At 44.9% G+C, this 25,619-nt stretch overlaps 1 protein-coding gene across 1 annotated transcript in view; it reads left to right on the top strand.

The window, feature by feature from the left end:
• The first annotated feature begins 619 nt into the window (after positions 1-619).
• htr2cl1 (5-hydroxytryptamine (serotonin) receptor 2C, G protein-coupled-like 1) overlaps positions 620-25,619 on the top strand; it is a 37,288-nt gene continuing 12,288 nt past the window's right edge. Inside the window, exons 1-2 of the mRNA XM_066681190.1 lie at positions 620-1,162; positions 17,295-17,495. Of these exons, the coding sequence (XP_066537287.1) occupies positions 775-1,162; positions 17,295-17,495 (589 nt within the window). The 5' untranslated portion in view covers positions 620-774. The remainder of the gene's footprint in view (positions 1,163-17,294; positions 17,496-25,619) is intronic.

The following is a 25,619-nucleotide window of genomic DNA, read 5'->3' as shown; positions in this document are numbered from 1 at the left end:
GCCCTGAGTTGGTTAAGGTCAAAACAGTAATATAATACATTTAGCTGTTGAGATACAGGCTAACGGCTAGTAGAATGATAGCATTGTCAGGGAGCTTATTAGACTGTGCTGAGTTGCTGGCAGCATAATGGCCAGCTGTGCATAAGAGCAATTAGTTACTTGTCCATCATTTCAATGTGGACATTACCTTTTGACAGTCCTCCTGAATGACTCTCTGCTAATTAAATAGAATGCGACCCTCATCTGTTTCCGGAATTAGCGCCCCCTATACGTCCCAACCCTGAAGTGAGGCTGGCTGGTGGCGCGGGAGACTATTCTGTATCATTTTAACCTGCCGAACTCAATTAACCTTCGCCAGTCTGGTGTAAATGGGCTCATTTGTGTAATAGACGTGATTTCATGGTCTTCCTATTTCAGACCACAGTGGACTTATATGCACTTCTGCAGAAAGAGAGTAGAACTCTCAGAGTCAGAAGTCACGGTTCTGTTTCATTGCACCTGAAGGGCACAACACTAGTTCAGTCAGTTTCACATTGGTTTTATTTATCTGTTTACTCCCTAATCCGCTTCTCATTATGTTTGTTTGTGTTTTCCAGATATTGCCTCCAAGGACAAGACGGCAAGGACAAGAGCACGGAACACAATGGATATCCTTAATTCTTTAGAGTTTACCTTCACATAGCATAGCAAGTGGACATCATTTTCACACCACTTTGCTCTAGTGGGATCAACACTAAGCTCTTTATTGCCCACTAGTGGTCAGCTGTTGTAGTGATGGGAGCTCCCGGAGGGCCAGTTTTAGGCGGCTTTGGGTCCACTACAGCCCCTTTGGACATCAGTGGATGGACGGCCTGGCCTGCGAACACCACTGTAAGCCTGAACCAGAGTCTACTCTTGACCGACCTAAGCGCTAACCTCTCTGCCTCTTCGTCGTCCACTCAGGCCGTAGCCAGAGAGGTCATCAAAGAGAAGAACTGGCCAGCGCTGCTTATACTGGTGATTATACTGCTGACAATAGGAGGAAACATTCTGGTGATCCTGGCTGTGTCGCTGGAGAAGAAGCTGCAGAACGCAACAAACTTCTTCCTGCGCTCACTGGCTGTAGCAGATATGCTGGTGGGCATCCTGGTCATGCCCATCTCACTCATCAACATCCTGTATGGTGAGTAGTCACTTCACTGGGGTTTATTCCGGAGGTGCTAGGATCTTTAGAAGAACATAGAACTGACCACATAGTGAAACAGCAAACACTGCATGTCCAATAGTGTCCAGAATTTCTTTCTAGTGAATAAACAGTTGCGGTGAGAATCATTTCAACGTACGTTTACAGCTTGTAAAATCTCAAAAACTAACTGATAGAATGACAAGCAGTGAAGCAGCGGCACATGAGCCTGAAATGACCATAGACATGCGCTGTTAGGACACTCACCACTGGGCTATGGAGCATTGGATCCAAGTAAACAACGAAGCAAGCCCTACCCTGCACCCTACACCACAGTCTGACGCACAGATCCCCAAAAATATAACTATGTGTCACATTGACGCAGACTGTGACTGGTCCGCAGTCGGACGAACACGGGTCGAGTTGAGCTGAGGAAGTCCAGAAACATGGACTCCTCTTCTCCGCACTACAGATCTGTAGCGGAAAATTCATGGTGAGAGATTTCGGTTTGAACGTCACAGAATGAATAAACTGTTGGAACAAGGGAAAATACGGATGCCTCGGAACACACAGGGATAAAATGTGCTGGCTATGTATTTGTTGCTTTCCTGGTACTGCTTTGTTCCAATTAGCACCCTACGCAAATAGTGCACTTCATAGATGTATAAAACCAAGTACATCACTCGACTGTGTACTAAGTAGAGTGGAGGAAGATATTTGAGATTTAGCCCTAGTGGTTTGGTGGTGTAATTGCAGAGCGACCCCAATACAGAAATGTATTAGGGTCACAACAGCGTAGGGCACTTGAGCAGGCTTCGGCATAGGCTCAGCCTTTACTTTAAACGTTTATGACTCAAAACGAATCACATCCTGACTTCATATTTCTACAGTAATGTCCCAACAACAATGGGGACACACTCCCTGTTATTGCTCTTAATCTCAGAAGAAGTGCTGGATGACCAGGTGTTGACAGACATTTGCAGAGATACATAGTACCAACATAATAAAACTGAAATACGTCTTGAACACATTTTAGTATCAGTCAGAAACACGTGTACGTGTGTTGTGGATGTTCTTTTTGATGCGAGTGGAGATGGCTAAGGGAGGGAGGCCCAAATCTGAAAGCGTTTTAGCGAAAACTGCGGTCTGTTGCTGTCTCTTTTCATCAAAAGCAGCAAAGAAGACGTCTGAGACCTGCCTCTGTCTCAGTCATTCTACGTCTTCATAACCGGATGCTACAGCTCTCAGTTTACCTTGACAGGAGTGATTAGCTTCTCCTCCATTTTGTTTTAAATCACTGTGACTGACTGAAGCCCCGCCCCCACACTCTGTCCCATTGGCTGATGCCTGGGTATGTATATGCGGGAATCGAACCCACAACCTCCAGGACCCTGGAGCTGTGTGACTGCGACACCTACCTGCTGTGCATGGTACTCATATTGATGTTGAGTTTTGCAGAAAGAGAAAGTATAATCTCCATATGAAATCAGCACTCTAGGCTTTAGAGCAGCGGAGTGTTTGAGCTTTAATATTTTTTGGAATGAGTTTGAAGTGGTGTTGGTAATCCAGGACTAATCATTCCTGCTTAGTGTTTTACCTCACTAGTAACTCTCACAGAAATGTTCCTATATCAGGGTATTGTCTCTGCAGAGGAATAGAGACTCTCACTGCAGTAAAATGTAAGAAACCCCTTATTTCTTTTAAAGTAATCTTGAAAGAACAGGTGTCATCCTTCCGTTTCTCTCACTCCGTTAGCTGTGTATGGTAAAATATATGTTGTTTTCTCTTCTGCTAGGTGTGTTGTAGCAGTCTTGATGCTGGGCAAATTATTCTGCTGTCAGATAATTATGCTTCTTAGCCCCTTCTTACTGAAACGTCTTCGTCCATGTCCACGGTGAGATCATCAGCGCTACGCTCAAGCCCCCTGGGGATTTCAAACACTGAATTCCTGCTGTTTCTGCTCTCGAGGGGCTCGCCGTTTTCACATTAATTCGCCATAATCCTCCTCCACAGTTTGCCACCAGAAAAAAACCCAGTCAAAATAATTTAATCAGAAAAGGTTCCACCTTACGAATGGCAAAGCTCCCATGACTAATGAAACGGGGGGTTTTTTTAGACAAGATCGTGCGAGCTCAGATTGGAGACAAGACTGTGGGTGTCAGGACATGGTGTGACTGCTCCGAGGGCAGGCGTTGAGGTCACTACTGTCATCATTAGGAAAATTAGAAACTATAGAGGTGGGTTCTTTCTTTGAAGTCTATTCTCAGAGGGACATTTTCCAACATCTAATTGTCCCTTAGAATGAAACTGTTTTGCCTTTGAGAGAGACGTACCGTGTCTGGTCTAGACACTCTTTATATCTGCATTGTGAGTGGGTGATATAAAGTACTGCAAATGTGTAAATGTGTAATATCAGTGGGAAGAGAGAAAATATGAAGCCTTTCTGTCAGATAGAGTCTGGACACCGTTTCATTGCCTTTGTCCAGGAGTCTGTAGAAGCATCGCCTGTGGCTGAAACCCAGTTGTTCCCCTTTGTGGTCGTCTTGGGACGGCTGAGCTGTCTATCAACCGCTACGCCTGCTCCTTGTTATCCAGATCAGGGGCGTCCCTGTCCATCTCGCCCCAGTCAAGGGTTGGTGGTTTTGGGACGCTTCGCCGCTCCCCCTCATCCGCATCCACACGGCGGATAGCACCGCCATCCTCTGCTGCCCTATTGATCACTGAAGATGGATTTGCATTCAGTTAACCTGGCACTGCTCTATCCACTGTAGTTTAGTCCTACATGATGAAGCAGGACATGGATGCAGATGAAGAGGTGCTTATTGATCTGTGTGCACAGGAGTGCAGACCTTTAAGAGATATCGATCAGTAAAACACCATTTAGACTGTCAATGAAAACAGATGAGCCACAAGACGAAAATGAGGGGACGTTACACAAACACAGACTAATAGACATCGCTCCTGAACAAATGAAAAAGAACACGTTCACACGCAGTGCAGACACATGCAGCGTGGACGAAATAAGACTGAAAAATATCAGTTAAAACGTGTTTTTGCATTTTTAGGAGCTACTTTATAAGAGAGTAGATATACACTGAAAAAAATGAGATCTAAGCAAGTAATATTTACTTAAATCTAGTCTAAATATCTAGTGTTATTTATTATTCAACTTATTTTTACCTGTTTTATATCATTTTATCTACAGAAAGTGTCTTAATCCAGTGGCAGATATTTTTGCTTCTTTTAAGCATCATTTTATGTTATTTCTTGAATTAAGAAAAATTCGGCACGGTGGAGCAGCAGGTAGGCGTCGCAGTCACACAGCTCCAGGGGCCTGCAGGTTGTGGGTTCGATTCCCGCTCCGGGTGACTGTCTGTGAGGGGTGTGGTGTGTTCTCCCTGTGTCTGTGTGGGTTTCCTCTGGGTGACTGTCTGTGAGGAGTGTGGTGTGTTCTCCCTGTGTCTGCGTGGGTTTCCTCCGGGTGACTGTCTGTGAGGAGTGTGGTGTGTTCTCTCTGTGTCTGCGTGGGTTTCCTCTGGGTGCTCTGGTTTCCTCCCGCAGTCCAAAAACACACGTTGGTAGGTGGATGCGCGACTCAAAAGTGTCCGTAGGTGTGAGTGTGTGTGTCTGTGTTGCCCTGTGAAGGACTGGCGCCCCCTCCGGGGTGTGTTCCCGCCTTGTGCCCAGTGATACCAGGTAGGCTCTGGACCCACCATGACCCTGAATTGGATAAGGGCTACAGATAATGAATGATGGAATAAGACACTTTCTGTAGATAAAATGATATAAAACAGGTAAAAATAAGTTGAATAATGAATAATACTAGATATTTAGACCAGATTTATGTAAATATTACTTGCTTAGATCTCATTTTTTACAGTGTACGCTACACTACATTCATAAGGGACTGTGAAAGGAGAAAAGAAGAGAATTGGACTTGGAACAACATCACCATGAGATAAAATGTGTTGAAAGGGGATATTTTATTATACGCCTTTTCCACAAATTAACACAGCCCTGGAACCTTAATGAAATGTCTGCGATGTGCGTTCATCAAAATACCACAAGGATCAAACAACACATCACCGTTCTCTCCTCTGTCTAAACAGCTCTGTTCAGAAAGCCCAGTTTCTTTAAATGAGAATGAGCCACAGCTTAGTTCAGTGCAAGAGCCCAGGGGTGAGGAGCTCTTCGTTTTTAGACTTTTCCCTCCAGTGCTCTGATTGGAGAGTCTCAGACGAGGAGGCGGGACTATCATAAAGAGTGTGTACTCTACATATGACGCAGCACCAAGTCAGAATTAACGACTCATTTTATCCCACATTTTCATTCAATCTCCATTCTTAAAAAAAACACATCCACAGGGATTTATTCAGGGTATATTCCCACCATTGATAGGACTACTCACTGTTATGGGGCTGAAAGGATGTGTAGATGTCAGGAAGCCATTACAGAGAAAATGAATGAATCTCTGCCTATCAAACAAAGAAGCGGCTGACGATCTCTGAACAAATGCACTACCCACTTCAGAGCCCACACCTCGAAATCAATGAATGTGAATGTGAGACCGGTCAGGCCTTAATAAACACGTAGAGGAACCCAGAGGCACTCAAGCACAAATTAGACCCACACAGACAGATGTAGGGGATTTAAAAATGGATGCTATTTGTGCAGTAGCATGTATAACAGTATAATCAGCAGTGCACATGGCCTCTAGGATGTGAATCATCTCCCGCTTGGTCATTAAAATGAGCAGGCCGTTTGTGATGATCATGGCCAGCAAGCTGTCGGGGGAAAATATCATCTGCTGTTATGATCTCTCTCTCTCTCTAATACTCACACACACAAACACATACACACGTATGCGGTGTGTACCTCTGACAGCTGATGCTAGGTTTTTCACGTGTGTGCGTTTGAAAGGAAGCCGTGGAGTGCCAAAGTGTGACAGGCTGCTAACTTTCTGGCGCCACAGCTGAGTGACCTTGGAGGTCGATCCAATCAACTTTATCACTGACAATCAGTGTGTGAGTGTGTGTGTGTACCACGCCTCATTGTGTCCTCTTCGCGTGTCTCCGATGAAAGTGAAAGTGGATGGAATATGACAAAGAGACATAAGCTGAAAAAATTCATTATTGTGTGGAATATATACAAAAATAATGGGAAAAGCGTCATGTGACACATCAAACTCATTGGGAATTTCACAAGAAAAACAACGGTGTCCTTGGTTGAGCACCTGAAACTACGGATACTGGAAGCCTGTGCTAGCATTTCTCCTGTGGTGTTGCTATCAGTGAGTGAAGAGTGGGAGAAGAGGGTTGCATTGACAATCCAACACAATGGGCAGCACTTTGAACACATTTTATAAGTGGTCAGAAACTTGTAAATAACTCATGAAAGAATAAAGTTACATTAGAAACAAGCACACCATTGTTTTTCTTGTGAAATTCCCAATAAGTTTGATGTGTCACATGACCCTCTTCCCATTGAAAAAACAAAAGGTGGATCCAAAATGGCCGACTTCAAAATGGCCACCATGGTCACCACCCATCTTAAAAAGTCCCCCCCCCCTCCCATATACTAATGTGCCACAAACAGGAAGTTAATATCACCAACAATTCCCATTTTATTAAGGTGTATCTATATAAATGACCCCACGCTGTACACCAGACATGGGAGTGGGCTTTAGAGGGGTGCATCCTTCAGCTGCAGAATCACAAGTTCTCCTTAGAAGACTTGGTCTACACCTAATGTATTTTAGAGGCGGTGTTTGAAGGAATACTTTGCAACTTTCACGTCTGTGCACAACATTTGAAGCATAGAATTGTCTCAAAATTCTTGTCTTGGGTTACAACAGATGTGGCAAATAGACATTAGTATGAAAAGCTCTGCGTGTGTGTGTGTGCATCTGTGTGTGTGTGCATCTGTGTGTGTGTGTGTGCGTGTGTGTGTGTGTGTGTGTGTGTGTGTGTGCATCTGTGTGTGTGTGTGCGCACGCACAGGTCTCATATTTAAATGAAATTGAATATGTATGAGGCAATTGGCACAAAATCTCCCTACTGATTATGCTAAATAGTTGACAGGTGGGGACCCTAATCATCGAGTGACCTCTGTTCTTACAAAACACATGCACACAAACACCTGTTTGGGTATGAGCTAGGTTATAAAGAAGACATACAAGTCTCATAATAATAATAATCATAATAGTAGTAGTAATAATAATAATAATAATAATAATAATAATATAGTGTGGCACGGTGGTGCAGCAGGTAGTGTTGCAGTCACACAGCTCCAGCGACCTGGAGGTTGTGGGTTCGTGTCCCGCTCTGGGTGACTGTCTGTGAGGAGTGTGGTGTGTTCTCCCTGTGTCTGCGTGGGTTTCCTCCGGGTGACTGTCTGTGAGGAGCGTGGTGTGTTCTCGCTGTGTCTGCGTGGGTTTCCTCCAGGTGACTGTCTGTGAGGAGCGTGGTGTGTTCTCCCTGTGTCTGCGTGGGTTTCCTCCGGGTGACTGTCTGTGAGCAGCATGGTGTGTTCTCCCTGTGTCTGCGTGGGTTTCCTCCAGGTGACTGTCTGTGAGGAGCGTGGTGTGTTCTCCCTGTGTCTGCGTGGGTTTCCTCCAGGTGACTGTCTGTGAGGAGTGTGGTGTGTTCTCCCTGTGTCTGCGTGGGTTTCCTCCGGGTGACTGTCTGTGAGGAGTGTGGTGTGTTCTCCCTGTGTCTGCGTGGGTTTCCTCCGGGTGACTGTCTGTGAGCAGCATGGTGTGTTCTCCCTGTGTCTGCGTGGGTTTCCTCCAGGTGACTGTATTATGTGAGGATTGTGTTGTGTTCTCCCTGTGTCTGCGTGGGTTTCCGCCGGGTGACTGTCTGTGAGGAGCGTGGTGTGTTCTCCCTGTGTCTGTGTGGGTTTCCTCCAGGTGACTGTCTGTGAGGAGTGTGGTGTGTTCTCCCTGTGTCTGCGTGGGTTTCCTCTGGGTGACTGTCTGTGAGGAGTGTGGTGTGTTCTCCCTGTGTCTGCGTGGGTTTTCTCTGGGTGCTCCGGTTTCCACCTACGCTCCAAAAACACACGTTGGTAGGTGGATTGGTGACCCAAAAAGTGTCCGTAGGTGTGAGTGAATGTGCTGAAACCTAAGACATTACCTGTTATACATGTTATTATTATTTTATTTTTATACTGTGATGTGTCTTTTTTTTACCACTATATATCAATATTCTTATTAAATTAAAACATTTTTGGCTTAAACCTGTTTAACAGCTTATACTCACACTTGTTCAAACTCATTTAAGAACGTCCAAAACTGTGTAGATCATCCCTGTAGTGAGCAATCCTCCACTCAGACTCAGCCACGCATTCACATCACAGCCGGCTCAGGTAATAGAACACTGTTAGCACTGATGCTGAAATGAAGAATTGATTACCAATATTTCAAAACCAATACATTCAGTCTTTGGTCAGAAATTAATGATACACTCTTTGATGCTTGCTATTGGCTCAGAAACAGACCCCAAACACAGCTCTGAAAATCACTATCTTTTACTAAGCACATAGATGATTTAGTAAATTATTCACAGGCGAAAACACTGCAAAGTAGAACCTTTTTCTGTGAACTATCACGGTTCCTATTCTCCAGTTCAGCAACAAAACAGGTAGCACTTTACCGCACAAGACGGAGGAACGTTTTTATATCATTTGTCATGCGCGGTGTAATCCAATTCTCATCATTTCTTGACACACCATCTCTTGTGCTAAATAATGCTAGTGAGTTGATGAGTGCAACTTACCGCTAGCAAAAGCCCTGTTCTAAATATCAGTCATCCACATAGAAAGCTTCATTAGAATGAAGGAATGCTTTATTTATAGGTGTCAAGTGCATCGTTGTATATTTCAATAATAAAACTGTAATATCTCAGGCTCCTCACTCTGTTTCTATCGTTGCTTTCTGCACTAAGTGAATAAACTAAAGGGCTGATGCTAAGTGTGATGCTAAGAACACATGTCGCAGTCCGTGACACCTCATCTGTCTGAGGCTTGTAGTGTGTTTGTCCGCCACCTTCCATCACTCAGTTGCATGCTAGTATACACACGCATCTGTTAGTGTCTTTTATAACAACACAGGGCTATTAGAACGCTCTTCTACGTGTGTTGAGCTGTCCAGTGCCTATTGTTTATTGATATATACGAAATGCTCAGTATCTCTTTAGTGAAAAATCTGTGGAATTAACTTTTAAGGTGACCACATACCGAGCAATACATGAACCCATTCCCCTGGACGTCAGTTTTTAATGAGTTAGCATCACCCAGTATAACCAATCATCAACAAACGTGATTCATCCGGAGCTAATATGCATAAAGGTACACCCCTCAGGGAAATATTCCACAGCTCTCTGTCGCTTTCACACTCACACACGCTGAAAACTTCAGGTTCGCTTATCCTCAGTCAGTCACCGGGTTTCATCAATCATACACAAGTAAACAGAGGGGAGCTGTCTCCTTTTGTACCTAATATTCTGCTCAATACTTCATTTGATGCCTCAGGCTATGAGAGAGAGAGAGAGAGAGAGAGAGAGAGAGAGAGAGAGAGAGAGAGAGAGAGAGAGAGAGAGACAGAGAGAGAGAGAGAGAGAGAAAGAGAAAGAGAGACAGAGAGAGTGAGAGAGAGAGAAAGAGAAAGAGAGAGAGTGAGAGAGAGAGAGACAGAGAGAGAGAGAGAGAGAGAGACAGAGTGAGAGAGAGAGAGAGAGAGACAGAGAGAGAGAGAGTGAGAGAGAGAGAGACAGAAAGAGAGAGAGAGAGAGACAGAGAGAGACTGAGTCATTGCTTTTAATGCATTGGCACTTCGTTGCAGTGCCAATGTCCCTGTTGTCCCAGTGGAATTGCCCTTCTGATTTGCTTAGCAATAGACTTTCTCTGTGTGTGTGTGTGTGTGTGTGTGTGTGTGTGTGTGTGTGTGTGGTTTGGACTGATGTTTATCCAATAGTCTGTGGACTGTATTTCAAAAGTAAATGCTGTTTCTTTAGCTTCGGTGCTCTGAAAAAAGCAGAAACTAGGGAATGGTTTAAGATTTATTCTGTACAAAGTCCCGCACCCTTCGTGTAGAATGTGTTTGCTGCTCATAACTTAACCTTGGCCCCAGTCTTAGAGGAATACCCCAGTGTTGTTCATCCACCTCTTTATCTGCTTCTTCTCTGGGGAGCAGTCGATTACCATGAGCAATCATTTCCATTTGTTACTCTGTGCTTAGGAAAGGACAGGGAACCCACTGACTCCAAACATATTGTAATAGAAGTCAATGGACAGATGCTGTTAAATACAGGGAAATGATTATCTGTGGTAATTGACCATATGCTACAGATGCATGCAGTGTTTTAGGTTCAGAAACGCTGTGGGATTCTATTAACTGTTCACTGAGTACAATCTGTAACATGAAGGTAATAGACTTTAAGAGATCAACAAATGCCAGTTTTCACATTAACAGCAAATACGTTAAGCGTTGGAAGAAACAATGCCACAGAAGTTCTATCAGGTTCTTTATCTTGGGATTTATCATGGCATCAGGGGTCTCAGACTTTTCAACACTGTCCAATGAGCTGCAGGCCACAAACTTTTTTGCAGAGTAATAGGTGAGAGAGGAGTTGTTTATTAAAGGCACCAGCTCTATGAAAGTGTCAAACAAATAAATACAGTGGAGTTTGAGTTCCTAACTTGTGTTTATTGAGAGTCAGAAAACATGTTATTTCTTACTAATTGAAGGAATAAGGTTTAAAAGATCGTTGGTCCCCCCCCTCAGCGGTGTTGGGAAACTCTAATAGGCGTCTTGCCTGTGACGTAGATGGTGGACAACACTCTAGAAGCTGCACTTAATTTAATGCACAATGAGGAAAAGGTGTGTTGTTTTTGGCTGCAATCATTCAATGTACAGTGGGACATCTGTGAACAAATGACCCAAAGATCCCAAAATATCCAGAAAATGGACTAAATTTGTCCACTTTAAACGGGCACTTTGGAAAGGACCATCCGCTCACTCCGTTATCTGTAGCTCATTTCACTGGCGCTTTTCCAACAATATGGGCATGTAAGGACACCAACGAAAGGTGTTCAAGAGCCTCTGTAACATGGAGGTAAACAGGGTAAGGACACTCACTTCGCCTGTTTTAGTTGGTGTTAGTTAACGTTAGCTTGACTCGCTAAACTCGGTGCTCAGATTATACTCGGCTACGTAGCTGCATTACGGAGGTTTATAGTGTCGGATGAATTCGAGTTCGACTTCGATCACATTTACAAGAATAACGGTACCTCTACATTTGAGTTTAGCTTATTGCTAGGCTACTGTCATGAATAATGTTGGTTATTTAGCTAGATACTGTCATAACAGTCAGTCATAACGGTGTTTTACCGCGGCGTTGTTCAGCTGTTGTCCACCAGTGACGTCACGGTTGCGTTCGAGAATTTCCGTAGAGAGCTCGGGTTTTTCCGTCAGTTTAATAAAATTGTCAGTTTTAAAGCAAATTAAGCTGCTATTTTCATTTTAATTCATACTTATATCTGTCAGTAACTACAATAATGTGGAATATTCATGGAGGTACACATTTAAACAGGGGGAAATACACCCTAGAACATGGGAGGATACACTGTAAGAGCTGGTTAAGTACACTTTAAAACACGAGCGGTATTATTAGGTGTTACTGTGGTTTATAATGTCACATACATACATGTGCACTTGAGCCAAGGCACCTAAACCCCAGTCTCTCTCAGAGTGCTGGGGCTCGCAGCTTGCTGCCCCGGTTGTGTGTGTTCGCTGCCCCTTGTGTGTGGCTGTGTGTTCATTCCCATGAATGGGTTAAATGCAGAGAATCAATTTCCCCAAGGGGATCAGTAATGTAGCCTCTTCTCCTCTGTCTTCCATCAACACTAATTTCAGTGAGTAGTTTGAAAGTGACATAACGCACTATGGCATTTTCTGATTCCTGATTGGCTGCCAACCAGGGCGACTTGTTTTCATTAGCATAAAGTCGAGAACTTTTCATTTATATAAATCTGCTTATGGTATGCCCTGTACTGAGGGTTACTGCCTTGCATCCAATGATTTTGGATAGACTCCAGACACACTGCGACCCTGATCAGGATGAACTGGATACTGAAGATGAATGAATACATGAATGAATATATGAATAAATTATTTATTTATTCATTCATTGTCTGTAAGTGCTTATCTAGTTCAGAGTCACTGTGGGTCTGGAGCCTAGCCAGGATCACTGGGCACTGTCTGCGAGGGTTTCCTCCAGGTGACTGTCTGTGGGGAGTGTGGTGTGTTCTCCCTGTGTCTGAGTGGGTTTCCTCCGGGTGACTGTCTGTGAGGAGTGTGGTGTGTTCTCCCTGTGTCTGCGAGGGTTTCCTCCGGGTGACTGTCTGTGAGGAGTGTGGTGTGTTCTCCCTGTGTCTGCGTGGGTTTCCTCCGGGTGACTGTCTGTGAGGAGTGTGGTGTGTTCTCTCTGTGTCCGCGTGGGTTTCCTCCGGGTGACTGTCTGTGAGGAGTGTGGTGTGTTCTCCCTGTGTCTGCGTGGGTTTCCTCCGGGTGACTGTCTGTGAGGAGTGTGGTGTGTTCTCTCTGTGTCTGTGTGGGTTTCCTCCGGGTGACTGTCTGTGAGGAGTGTGGTGTGTTCTCTCTGTGTCTGTGTGGGTTTCCTCCGGGTGACTGTCTGTGAGGAGTGTGGTGTGTTCTCTCTGTGTCTGCGTGGGTTTCCTCCGGGTGACTGTCTGTGAGGAGTGCGGTGTGTTCTCTCTGTGTCTGCGTGGGTTTAGCTCCGGGTGCTCCGGTTTCCTCCCACAGTCCAAAAACACACGTTGGTAGGTGGATTGGACTCTCAGATAAGGATTATTAAAGGGTTAAAGACTGGAACACAAATCAATGCTGAGGATTTGAAACAAAGTACACACTTCATTGAGCTCCAGCAGATTCCAGCAAACTACAGTGATGTTCCGTCCCTGGTCAGTGGAGTTTGAAATCCTCCAACAGTGTGTGTGTGTGTGTGTGTGTGCACGCATCCATCGACCAAGTGCCAGACCCCAAAGACACACCGAGGTTTCTGCCAAACCCAACACAGCGCTCTGTGAAACACAGACACTATTCCCTCCCATCAATAGCTCTGTTATCACGCTCTCAGCCTGCTTTGTGGCCACATGCAGTAATGCGCAAGGTGTAAAAAGAGCTCGACTGGGTTTATGTACCGACTTCTTCCACTGGATGTTGTTTGCTTTTCCTCTGCTCTGCACACACAGCTTGTTAAGGCCCAGTGAGAATGCAGCAAGGAGGAGAATGAAGCTACTTCACATGACCAGCATGGGTTAATCAATTGTGTGTGTGTGTGAGTGTGTATACACAGCACAGCTCACAGTCATGCTCTAATCATGTGTTCAAAACATCACTTCAGAGCATTACACTCATCTCTCTCACACACACACACACACACACACACACCAGTACATCATGTCCTTGTCTGTCTGCCTGCAGCACAATTACACCTAGACAACACACTTACGCTGTACAAATGCCTACAACAACCATCACAATCTCTGTCTGTTTGTCTCCCTCTCTTTCCTTCTGTATCATTTTTTACTATGTCCTTTTTTCTCTTTCTCTCTTGCTTTCTCTTTCTAATCCTTCTTTCTCTTTCTCTGGATCTTCTGTCTCTTTCTCTCTCTTGCCCTCTTCCCTCTGCTCACAATGTCTTTCTTTCATTCTTACGTAGTTGCCCCTTTTTCTGACTCATTCATTCTTTGATTCTTTTCTCTTGTTTATTCTTTATTACTTTTCTGTTTTCCCGTCTGTTGTTAGTTCAGCCGTATTTCCAGTTCGTGAACTAAGTTTGGAACCATTCGGCGGTGACCAGAGGTCCTCCTTTCCCTGGACAAGTCTCTTTTCGGGACCTAAAAGAATGCGTCCGGCAGGGACTTTCTAAATCGCTAACAATATCTGGGGTTTTGTTGTCTGCAGGATTTCCCCCAATCCTTTTCCATTGCTATGAGCCCTAACTCTTTCATTAAAATGTTCACTGTGATGACGTTGTTGAAAGGTGAGCAGAAAGCGCGAAGGTTGAAGTGTTCAAGGGGTCAGAACTGGGACACACTCGCGCCGCTTCAGCGCTGTAGCTCCACCGTCCACCGCTGTGCAGCTCAGTGTTTCACTGGAGCCTCCAACAGAAACGTGTTGAACGTTGTTGAAGTAATATTTATCATAGTCTCTTCTTTATGTTTGGAGAATGTTTCTGTGACAGCCTTTTGTTTTCTACTCTATATTTAACAAACAGAAAGTCATCTCTGTCCCTGTAACGACACGAATACACGGACACGCCTCACCGTTACTGACTTTCTGACGAGTGAAGGACATCTGCACGGCTTTGTGTTTAACTTTATAGAAAACGGGGGAAATCTCCGGATCATTAAAGAACACCAGAGCGAGGCGTTACTCAAAATAAAGGAGTCTGTGAATGAATTACAGCAGCGTTTTATCAGTCGGACCCTTGTAGAAATGTAAGTCAGTAATAAATATCTAGTTCCAGCGAGGCCCTGTTCCTTTATCGAGTGTAGATCCCTGATAAAATGTAAAGGCGCTTGGTTTCAGAAATGTTCAAAAACTCAGATGTTAAAATATTGTCTTGTTGCTTTCTGGTAAATGAGGTGCTTTAACGTCATCTCAACACGGTGCTTCAGTTTTGTAGCTTTGTGTGAACAGGAAATAACAGGCTTTCCATGATCTCACACACACTGTCAGCAACTGACAAGAGAAACTAGTTTATAGTTAGTTATTATTGGTTATTATTGTAAACAAAGGCATTGATATGAAGCACCAAAGCTTCTCCAGACCTTCCAATGACAAGGGGACGTATTTGGGGCTTTTCCTGTTTTTGAAACGCCAGAAAAACCTCTGTGACAGTGGCTACGTGGCTAATGGTGGCCCAGTTTATCATTCTTTCTTGTTTTATTTATTTTTCTTAATTTCTTTCTCTTATTTTCCCCTTTCTCTGTTCTTATTTAACCATTAAACTCTTATTTATAGCTCTCTCTCTCTCTCTCTCTCTCTCTCTCTGTCTGTCTGTCTGTCACAGAAGCCCATGCTAATGCTAGCTCTGGTATTGAGAAGGGAGCGTATCACTGACCTAGAGTCTGAGATTTTAGGAATGAGGTGGACTGCAGTGTGCTGCAGAGTGTGGATCAGGGTGATTATGCGTCTGCTCTCAGAGGAAGAACGCTGATCTGAAGTGTCTGCTGAATTTCCCTGCTCCGAACACACTTTCACGGCCCCCCTCTTTCTTCAGACACTTGTTCCCTGGCCTGTCACATCGAGGCTCAACTCTGAGCAGCTGGAATGAGCACCGGTCTCCTGAGTCTGTTCCCATGCTTAAAAGCAGATGACTACCGTGCTATTACTCTGCCCTTCATGTCACCATCATTTTCCCCTCCGTGTGACCCCTCTATCCCACAGATCCTCTATTAATACAGGTCAGCTTTAGTGCAAACTCACCCCTTCAGCTTTATCAAAGTGCTTTAAACCTTCTGTGACTCTTTAATGCCATGAGTAAATCCAGATTACATGCAGTTGATCCACCATGATCTTTCTCTCTCTCTCTCTCTCTCTCTCTCTCTCTCTCTCTCTAGTTCATTTCTTACCTGCTTTTTCTTTATGAATGACTGTTCGACTGTGCCTTCAGTATTAGTTATATATGATCTTTAATTAGGATTTTCATAAATTACAAAATATCTGCATTAATTTAATTTACAGACAATATATTCTAACTGTATTATTATTATGTATTATGTAATTATACAATATTTTCTTAAGAGCCATTAAGAACCTGTTATTTACACTCATTGTAAAAGAAAAAAAGAGTTGTAGAGGTTCCTAATGGTGTCTTGTGATAATCCATCCCATGCAACTTCAGTATCCTCACACAGTTGGTGCAACACTAGTAATACCTGCAGATTTCGGTAAGACCATCCCGCTTCCCATAGTCCTATAGGATGCATCCCTCTCAAACCCATCCAACTGCTTGAATTGCTTTTGAACTCTTCTCAGAGGCACTCTTTGCTTACAAAGGATGCTACCAACACAACAGCAAGCATCAGAATGGAAAGCACATGCAGCATTATTTATTTAGATAAAGTGGAACCTCCACCTATGAACTTGATCCGTTCCGTGACCCGGTTCGTAAGTGGAAAAGTCAGTTTCTCAAGTCAGTTTTCCCCATTTAAAATAATGGAAAAGCAATTAATGCATTCCAGCCCCCACCCCGAAAGTCACCCTTTTTGCACTGATCTATGTTTACAACACTCTCAAATTAGTAAAAAAATACATGTAGCGTTACTAAAAATAAAAGAGAAATACAGTGGAAACAGTAATAAAAAAGAAATAATAAAGTTGTAAGTGGTTACACATCGCTACCTTGAAGACGTGATGACTGGCTGGAGGAGTAACACAGGCACTGGCTGTATGACGGGAGGTGGGATGTGGGTGGAATAACGGAGAGTAGGTGGTGAATGTGGGGAGACGAAGCGCAGATACGGCTTAACGAATTTCACTGTCTGCTATTTACGCTAATGCTAAATTGCTAAAGCTACAATGTGCTAATCTTAAAAGCTCACTCAAGTCTGGGGGCGCTGGGAGACTCGCCTATTGGGGTCAGTGGCCATTTCCAGCCGTCGGCTCGGCGGAGGCTCGGGTTCGTTTCTAGAGTCGTGGTTCGTTGGTGGAGGCAAAAAATATTCAAATGCACGGTGCGTATTTTGGAAAGTTCGCTAGTAGAGGTTCCACTGTATTTGGTCAGGTACAGGTATAGACATAAGACCCGTCCTTTAGGTCACACGAGCAGGTAATTGTGAAGCTTAAATCATTCACATGTCTCACAATGTCAAACCAACCCACCAAGTTTTACTCATTATTTTTATTTATTTATTTATTTTTGTAATTGATCCGAAAGCTACATAGCAGCTGTTATTAAATACGATAACACATTTACCCCCCACAACACCCCTCGCCCTCTGCCTCTACTACAGCCTCCTTTCATTGTTGGCAGATATTGCTTTAAGTTTGTCGAACCAATATGACATCGGTAACACTAACAGTGATTTTGTGTCTTCTCTTTAGACTATGCCTGGCCACTGCCCAATGCTCTGTGTCCGATCTGGATCTACCTGGACGTGCTCTTCTCCACAGCCTCCATCATGCACCTGTGTGCCATCTCTCTGGACCGCTATGTGGCCATCTGCAACCCCATCCAGCATAGCCGCTTCAACTCGCGCACCAAAGCCATGCTGAAAATCGCAGCCGTCTGGACAATCTCTATAGGTACATTGGCTTCGTGTGGATATGTAGGGGTTTCTGTGTATATAGATTTGTTATTGGTGTTTTAACTGTTGTCACTGTCCTAATAATGCATCTACAACATAATTAAATGGGGCTTTCTTTATTTTTACTACTAATAACGGCCAAAGACCAGAGTGCGGGGAGGTAAAGTTACTCTGTAGTCTTTTATCTCTGCATTTGTTTATATCTTAATCATACGGATTCTCTTACAGTTTAAAGGAACACTAGGAAATATTTGGTACTTTGGTAGCTTCGCCTACAGTTGCAGAGTTGTATTTCACTTTACAGCACTGTCCTGCAATCAGTAGGATGTGGGTAGAGAGGGGTGGTGGCTTCCTACCCTCTTCCAAAAGGTACATAGTGCCGTTTCTGCAGTGCTGACCACAGAGCAGCAACGTCAGAGGCTCCGCTGTCCTTATCACAGGTCAGTGAAGCATCACAATGATTTTGAAGCTGTAATTTTAAAAGGATCCCCGGCTGTTAGTGGAGCTTCACGCTGGAACTCACAGGACCACTGTTCACGCTGTGTTCAGTTTGAGCCAGATCGCAGAATTACTGAAACCACTGACAACGACACACGAGGAGTCAAAACGATGACAAGTGGAGACAAAGAAAGGGGCAAAATGGCTGATGGTTCCCAATGGGAACCGTGTGCCTGTGTTGACAGAGAAACACTGCACCCCTACTGACTGCTGTACTGTCCGGAGTTAAGTAGCTAGCGATTCGTCAGATTCGTCCATGAGCGCTAAGGCTGTACTTTCAGTTCCAGGATCTGTTAATGAGGCTGAATACTGGGAGAGAATCCGTGTATGTCCACATTGCTTTGAGTGGTTCTCACTCAATATTCTAGGGCTTTAGGGCTTCCTATGTGGGAAATCTGTGGGCACTGCATTAAGTTAAAACCAACAGCATCAATCCAGTCTCTCAGCGGCTGTGGTCTACTGAATGAATATAATGCGCCAGGAGTGTAGTGGCGAGAGCAGAGCCAAGGGGCTTTTGGAAGCAGATTTTTCTCCTTATTTTATGTTTGGGGAAGCTGTGAAGACACCTTCTAGTAGAAATGACATACATCAGCAAAACGACGTGGCAAAGATTCAAGGTAACTTCCTCTGCTTCCCAAATAAACAAACTACAGCGTGGGGCCATTTATATGGATACACCTTAATGAAATGGGAATGGTCGGTGATATAAACTTCCTGTTTGTGGCACATTAGTATATGGGAGGGAGGAAACTTTTCAAGATGGGTGGTGACTATGGCGGCCATTTTGAAATCCGCCATTTTTAAGTCAGCCATTTTGGATCCAACTTTTGTTTTTTTCAATGGGAAGATGGTCATGTGACACATCAAACTTATTGGGAATTTCACAAGAAAAACAATGGTGTCCTTGGTTTTAACGTAACTTTATTCTTTCATGAGTTATTTACAAGTTTATAAAATGTTACAATAAGTTTGATGTGTCACATGACCCTCTTCCCATTGAAAAAACAAAAGTTGGATCCAAAATGGCGGACTTCAAAATGGCCGCCATGGTCACCACCCATCTTGAAAAGTTTCCCCCCATCCCATATACTAATGTGCCACAAACAGGAAGTTAATATCACCGACCATTCCCATTTTATCAAGGTGTATCCATATAAAAGGCCCACCCTGTATTTTTGTGTTTTTATCCAATGTGTCTTGATTTAGAGTAATTCCTTGATATTAAAGTGTTACCACCCGGGGTTCCCTTTAATGTCAAAATACTACATAGAGTTCAGTGAATAATAAGGTTAGGGGTTTTGCACAAAAAAACTTCTTGGTATAGAGTCTGATCAGGCAAGTGAACTGCAGTCTGCTGCGTAGAGGGTAGCAGTATTACTCTCTACACCCTGCCAAACCTCTGTTGTCTGTAGAGGGCATTTAAAGCCACATTTACAAATTGCTGAAGCAGCTCGGTGGTTACTCAGCTGGTGTTGAGTGTCTGGTAAATGGCCCTGTTGTAAGTTTTAGGTTAATGTTATTCATAGGGCTGTGTTGTCACAATACTCCAAACTGCATCCTAGACTTGCAGCAATTCCTGATTGGTGGCTTAAGTGTACTACAGATTGCAAATGTCCACTCAACTCCACTAGAATTCCTCAAGAGTCCCCCCAGCACTCCTCAGGACCAGAGTGGAGAGTAGCAGAGAGGCTGTCAGACAGTTGTGGAGAGATGCAGAAGTTCCTCTGGGTTCTGCTTGAGCTCCTCGACTTAAGAAGGGCAGCACTGCAGCAGGAGGAATGCCTCCCTTCACTGCCAGAGTACTCGCCTTCCATTCAGATGTGAACATCCCCCCTTAGTGTCCAAAATCATTTACTGCAACCTATCAACATGAGACGTCTTGGAGGATGTACAGTGATCTGCCATAACATTATGACCACCTCTTTGTTTCTACATTATGCCTTAGGAGCACTTTGTAGTTATGGAATTACAGACTTGTTATGCATATGTTGCTCTGCATACTTTGTTTGCCCCTTTCGACCTGTTCTTCAATGGTCGGGACCCCCACAGCGCAGGTTGGGTTTGGGTGGTGGATCATTGTCAGTGCTGCAGTGACACTAACATGGTGGTGGTGTGCTAATATTGTACTGGTATAGCTGGATCAGACACAGCAGTGCTCCTGGAGTTTAGCGCTAACTCTTTTACCAAAAATATTCAGCCAAGGATGTCCTGTGTCCACTGATGAAGCTGTGAAGCAACAAATGTAGGTACTGTCTCTGATCTACAGCGTGGACCAGAGTGGAGAATGGGGCGACACAGTGTTTAAAACCTCCAGTACCACAGTGGTTAACACCAGCACCATTTAAATCATTCATTAATTCATTCATTATCTGTAACCCTTATCCAGTTCAGGGTCGCGGTGGGTCCAGAGCCTACCTGGAATCATTGGATGCAAGGCGGGAATACACCCTGGAGGGGGCGCCAGTCCTTCACAGGGCAACACACACACACTCACTCACACACTCACACCTACGGACACTTTTGAGTCGCCAATCCACCTACCAACGTGTGTTTTTGGACTGTGGGAGGAAACTGGATCACCCGGAGGAAACCCACGCTGACACAGGGAGAACACACCACACTCCTCACAGACAGTCACCCGGAGGAAACCCACGCAGACACAGGGAGAACACACCACACTCCTCACAGACAGTCACCCGGAGGAAACCCATGCAGACACAGGGAGAACACACCACACTCCTCACAGACAGTCACCCGGAGGAAACACACGCGGACACAGGGAGAACACACCAACTTCTCACAGAGGGTCACCCAGAGGAAACCCACGCGGACACAGAGAGAACACACCAAACTCCTCACAGACAGTCACCCGGAGGAAACCCACGCAGACACAGGGAGAACTGACCACACTTCTCACAGACAGTCACCCGGAGGAAACCCACGCAGACACAGAGAGAACACACCACACTCCTCACAGACAGTCACCCGGAGGAAACCCATGCGGACACAGGGAGAACACACCACACTCCTCACAGACAGTCTCCCGGAGCAGGAATCAAACCCACAACCTCCAGGCCCCTGGAGCTGTGTGACTGCGACACTAACCTGCTGCGCCACCGTACAAGGCAGCTTTACAGAAGTGCACTGAAGCGCTGAGAATGATCCACCACCCAAGTCATCCATGCTGTGTGGTGGTCCTGGACAATGAAGTATGTGGTGAAAAGAGGCAAACAAAGTATGCAAAGCAACAGGTGGGCTTCAGTTTGTAACTGCAAAAGGTATAGGTGCTCCTGTCTGGTCAGTGGGGCCGAGAGAACGGACAACGATTGTAGAAAGAAGCAGGTGGATCTAATGTTATGGCTGATTGGTGGAACAGTAAGGTCAAACCATCAGGGCCCCCCACAGAGTAGCTGGAAGCAGGAGTACATCAAAGTAGCCGGGGCTTTCTTTGAACATATGAGCGGTAGAATAAGGATGACCAGTGGTGGGTGGGTGGTGGGGGGCTTACGTATGGACCTTTAATTATCTTGTTATTATGTTCTTTGGGTTATCATCACAGAAACACACTCTCTCTCCCTCTCGGATTCAAAGAAAATCCTTTCCTCGATATTTGGGTCACTTTCCCAAGACCTATGACTGAGGACCTTTTTCACAGTTTTGCTGTAGACTTGACATATTAATTCCTCGCATAACATCCCAGCTGGTCTGACTTTAGCTACTCGGCAAAACATCTCCACATTGGACAGATGAAATTGGCCTGCTCTGAGTTTTAACTCTTTCACTGCTGGTCAGCTTTGTTCTCCTCCTGACTCCTGGTCTCTCTCCTCCTGCCGAACCATACTGGACTCAGTGGTTCCATTAAGAACTATACAGCCCAAAGTTATACTGGAGCCCTGGTTCAGTATCACAGAAGTATCACAGAGCTGAACACAGGCCCCTCAGCCTGTGTGTGTGGAAGCATCTCCTGACATGTGTAATGACTTTCTGCACTTTTTTATTGATAAGATTGTTACTGCACAAGCTCTTATCACAGCTCCTGCTGTTGACCCCTCTGACTCCGCCCCTTGCTTGGCTGTGTTTGATAGGTTTGAGCCGGTGACTCTGTCGCACTTAGAGGATGTGGTGGGCCATTTAAAGCCCTCAGGTTCTCCTTGTGATGTTTTGCCTCCTCACTTTAGTATAGGGCAGCAGGTTCTGGCCATTATTAACAGCTGTCTGTCTTCTGGTGTTGTTCCTGTGAGTTTTAAACATGCTGTAGTACAACCCCTGCTCAAGAAACCTGGCCTCCACCATACGGTACTGGCTAATTATAGGCCTATTTCCAAGCTGCCTTTTTATTTAAAAAAAAAAATCTTGGAGAAAGTTGTTTATGCTCAACTGAGATTATTTTTGGATGAGAATAATATCCTGGAGGTTGTTCAGTCTGGTTCTAAAACCCTGCATAGTACAGAGTCAGCGTTGCTCAGGGTTTTCAATGACATCCTCCTGGCCAGTGATTCTGGGGACCATGCAATTCTTGTCCTGCTGGATCTAACTTCGGAATTTGACACAGTGGACCACAACAATTTAGTTCCCCGCTTGCAGCATCTAGTGGGCATTTGTGGTAGTGCTTTGGAATGGTTTAGGCCCTATCTGACGGACAGAACTTTGTGTGTGAGTTTTGCTGGCTCAGAATCCTCCTCAGTGCCCATATCATATGGGGTTCCGCAGGGCTCAATTTTAGGACCCCTCCTTTTCTCACTTTATCTGCTCCCACTGGGATCTATCTTGAGAAAACATGGCATCACATTCCACTGTTACGCTGACTACAGCCAGATATATGTCCCTTTGAAGAAAAAAGATGCTTTCTCGATTTAACCACTTTTGTTATGTCTCAGTGACTTTAAAGACTGGATGGCTTTAAATTTTTTACATTTTAATGAAAGCAAAACAATCAGAAGTGATGGTGTTTGGTCCCAGTGGTCCCTGTGAAGGCCCTCCAGTTGTTTTGGGCCCCTTGACTTTGTACATGAAGCCAACAATCTTAAACTTGGGTTTTAAGGTGGACAGTGATTTTAAATTGGACCGCCAAATTGGCACAGTAGATGGGTCCCAGCTTTTTCCACCTGAGGCAGCTGGCAAAGGTGAAGCTATTTCTCTCACACATGAGCACTTTCAAACAGTAATCCATGCCTTCATCACATCCCAGCTGGATTACTGCAGTGCACTCTATTTTGGAGTCAGTCAGTCCTCCCTCAAATGTCTCCAATTGGTACAAAATGCTGCTGCCCGACTCTTAAAGGGATCGCGTAAGAGGGAGCATATCACTCCTATTCTGGCCTCTCTCCACTGGTTGCCTGTGCATTTAAGAGTACATTTTAAGATTCGTTTTGTTTTGTTGATATGTTTTTAAATTTTTAAATGGACTCCCACCACCTTACCTCACTGAGCTGAGCTGCTACATCTCCACGTCTCTGCTCGGTGCCGAGGTCGAAAACGTAAGCTCAGAGGGGATAGAGCCTTTTCAACTGCTGAGCCGAAACTATCAGTTTTATTGTTAAAATAAAACTAACTAATATAAATATTATGGTGGTGCAGCAGGTAGGTGTCGCAGTCACACAGCTCCAGGGACCTGGAGGTTGTGGGTTCGATTCCCGCTCCGGGTGACTGTCTGTGAGGAGTGTGGTGTGTTCTCCCTGTGTCTGCGTGGGTTTCCTCCGAGTGACTGTCTGTGAGGAGTGTGGTGTGTTCTCCCTGTGTCTGCGTGGGTTTCCTCCGGGTGACTGTCTGTGAGGAGTGTGGTGTGTTCTCCCTGTGTCTGCGTGGGTTTCCTCCGGGTGACTGTCTGTGAGGAGTGTGGTGTGTTCTCCCTGTGTCTGTGTGGGTTTCCTCCGGGTGACTGTCTGTGAGGAGTGTGGTGTGTTCTCCCAGTGTCTGCGTGGGTTTCCTCCGGGTGCTCCAGTTTCCTCCCACAGTCCAAAAACACACGTTGGTAGGTGGATTGGCAACTCAAAAGTGTCCGTAGGTGTGAGTGTGTGTGTTGCCCTGTGAAGGACTGGCGCCCCCTCCAGGGTGTATTCCCGCCTTGCGCCCAATGATTCCAGGTAGGCTCTGGACCCACCGCGACCCTGAACTGGATAAGGGTTACAGACAATGAATGAATGAATGAAGAAAGGCTAGACTCTATATAGTATATTTTGCCTTAACACAGGTTTCCAAGGTTTTATGATCTCCTATTTGTACTTCATGTATTTAAAAGGTCAGGTGTTACATGGTTGCTGTTGTCTCTTTAGACGGGTGTGTTATTTGAATGTAAACAAACAGCTTATTCTATTGATAGTGTTCCACATACACCTCCAAAATCACCGCCACCACTCGTATTCCCTTTCAAGCACTAACCTCTTCCAGGATATGTTTTATTTATAAAGTCTTCGTCCGTGTCCTGGGTTCTAAACATATACATTATGTACCGCACTCATCAAGAAGCAGAGAATTTTGATTTAAGAGTTCTGACTACATTTCCATGCATTATTTGAGCAGAAGCCCATTATTTATTTCATTCTTCTGCATTCAGAATTACACCTCCATCTGCTGTGCCCCTGGTTCATCATGTTTTACTGAATAGAATATGCACTTATCCAGCCATTAGGAGGAGATATGTGCAGAGATAAGTGTGCACTGATTCAAGTAGCCATTTATTTTATGTTAACTGCAGGTACACGCTTAAAGCTAACACTTTACTGTGTTGTTTTGTTTTTTTTATTTGAAAAGCGTGTGTGTTGCATTTAAATGTTCATTTAAAGTAACACTAGATCGTATTTTACTCTAACATTACTGCTTTAAAATAAGTGTGATGCTTCATGGACCTATATTACTGTTGTTTCTTTAATATCATTATTAATGAAGCCTAAAGCGCTAAGATTTTTAACTATAAGGATGTGTCCTTTGCCCTGTGGAGGACTGGCGCCCCCTTCAGGGTGTGTTCTCCCTGTGTCTGCGTGGGTTTCCTCCTGGTGACTGTCTGTGAGGAGTGTGGTGTGTTCTCCCTGTGTCTGCGTGGGTTTCCTCCGGGTGACTGTCTGTGAGGAGTGTGGTGTGTTCTCCCTGTGTCTGCGTGGGTTTCCTCCGGGTGACTGTCTGTGAGGAGTGTGGTGTGTTCTCCCTGTGTCTGCGTGGGTTTCCTCCGGGTGACTGTCTGTGAGGAGTGTGGTGTGTTCTCCCTGTGTCTGCGTGGGTTTCCTCCGGGTGACTGTCTGTGAGGAGTGTGGTGTGTTCTCCCTGTGTCTGCGTGGGTTTCCTCCGGGTGACTGTCTGTGAGGAGTGTGGTGTGTTCTCCCTGTGTCTGCGTGGGTTTCCTCCGGGTGACTGTCTGTGAGGAGTGTGGTGTGTTCTCCCTGTGTCTGCGTGGGTTTCCTCCGGGTGACTGTCTGTGAGGAGTGTGGTGTGTTCTCCCTGTGTCTGCGTGGGTTTCCTCCGGGTGACTGTCTGTGAGGAGTGTGGTGTGTTCTCCCTGTGTCTGCGTGGGTTTCCTCCGGGTGACTGTCTGTGAGGAGTGTGGTGTGTTCTCTCTGTGTCTGCGTGGGTTTCCTCCGGGTGACTGTTTGTGAGGAGTGTGGTGTGTTCTCCCTGTGTCTGCGTGGGTTTC

This window comes from Hoplias malabaricus, chromosome 9, assembly GCF_029633855.1.
Source record: "Hoplias malabaricus isolate fHopMal1 chromosome 9, fHopMal1.hap1, whole genome shotgun sequence".
Classification (NCBI taxonomy): Eukaryota; Metazoa; Chordata; class Actinopteri; order Characiformes; family Erythrinidae; genus Hoplias; species Hoplias malabaricus.
The sequence above is the reverse complement of the archived record's forward strand: the minus strand, read 5'-3'. Positions and strand labels throughout refer to the sequence as shown.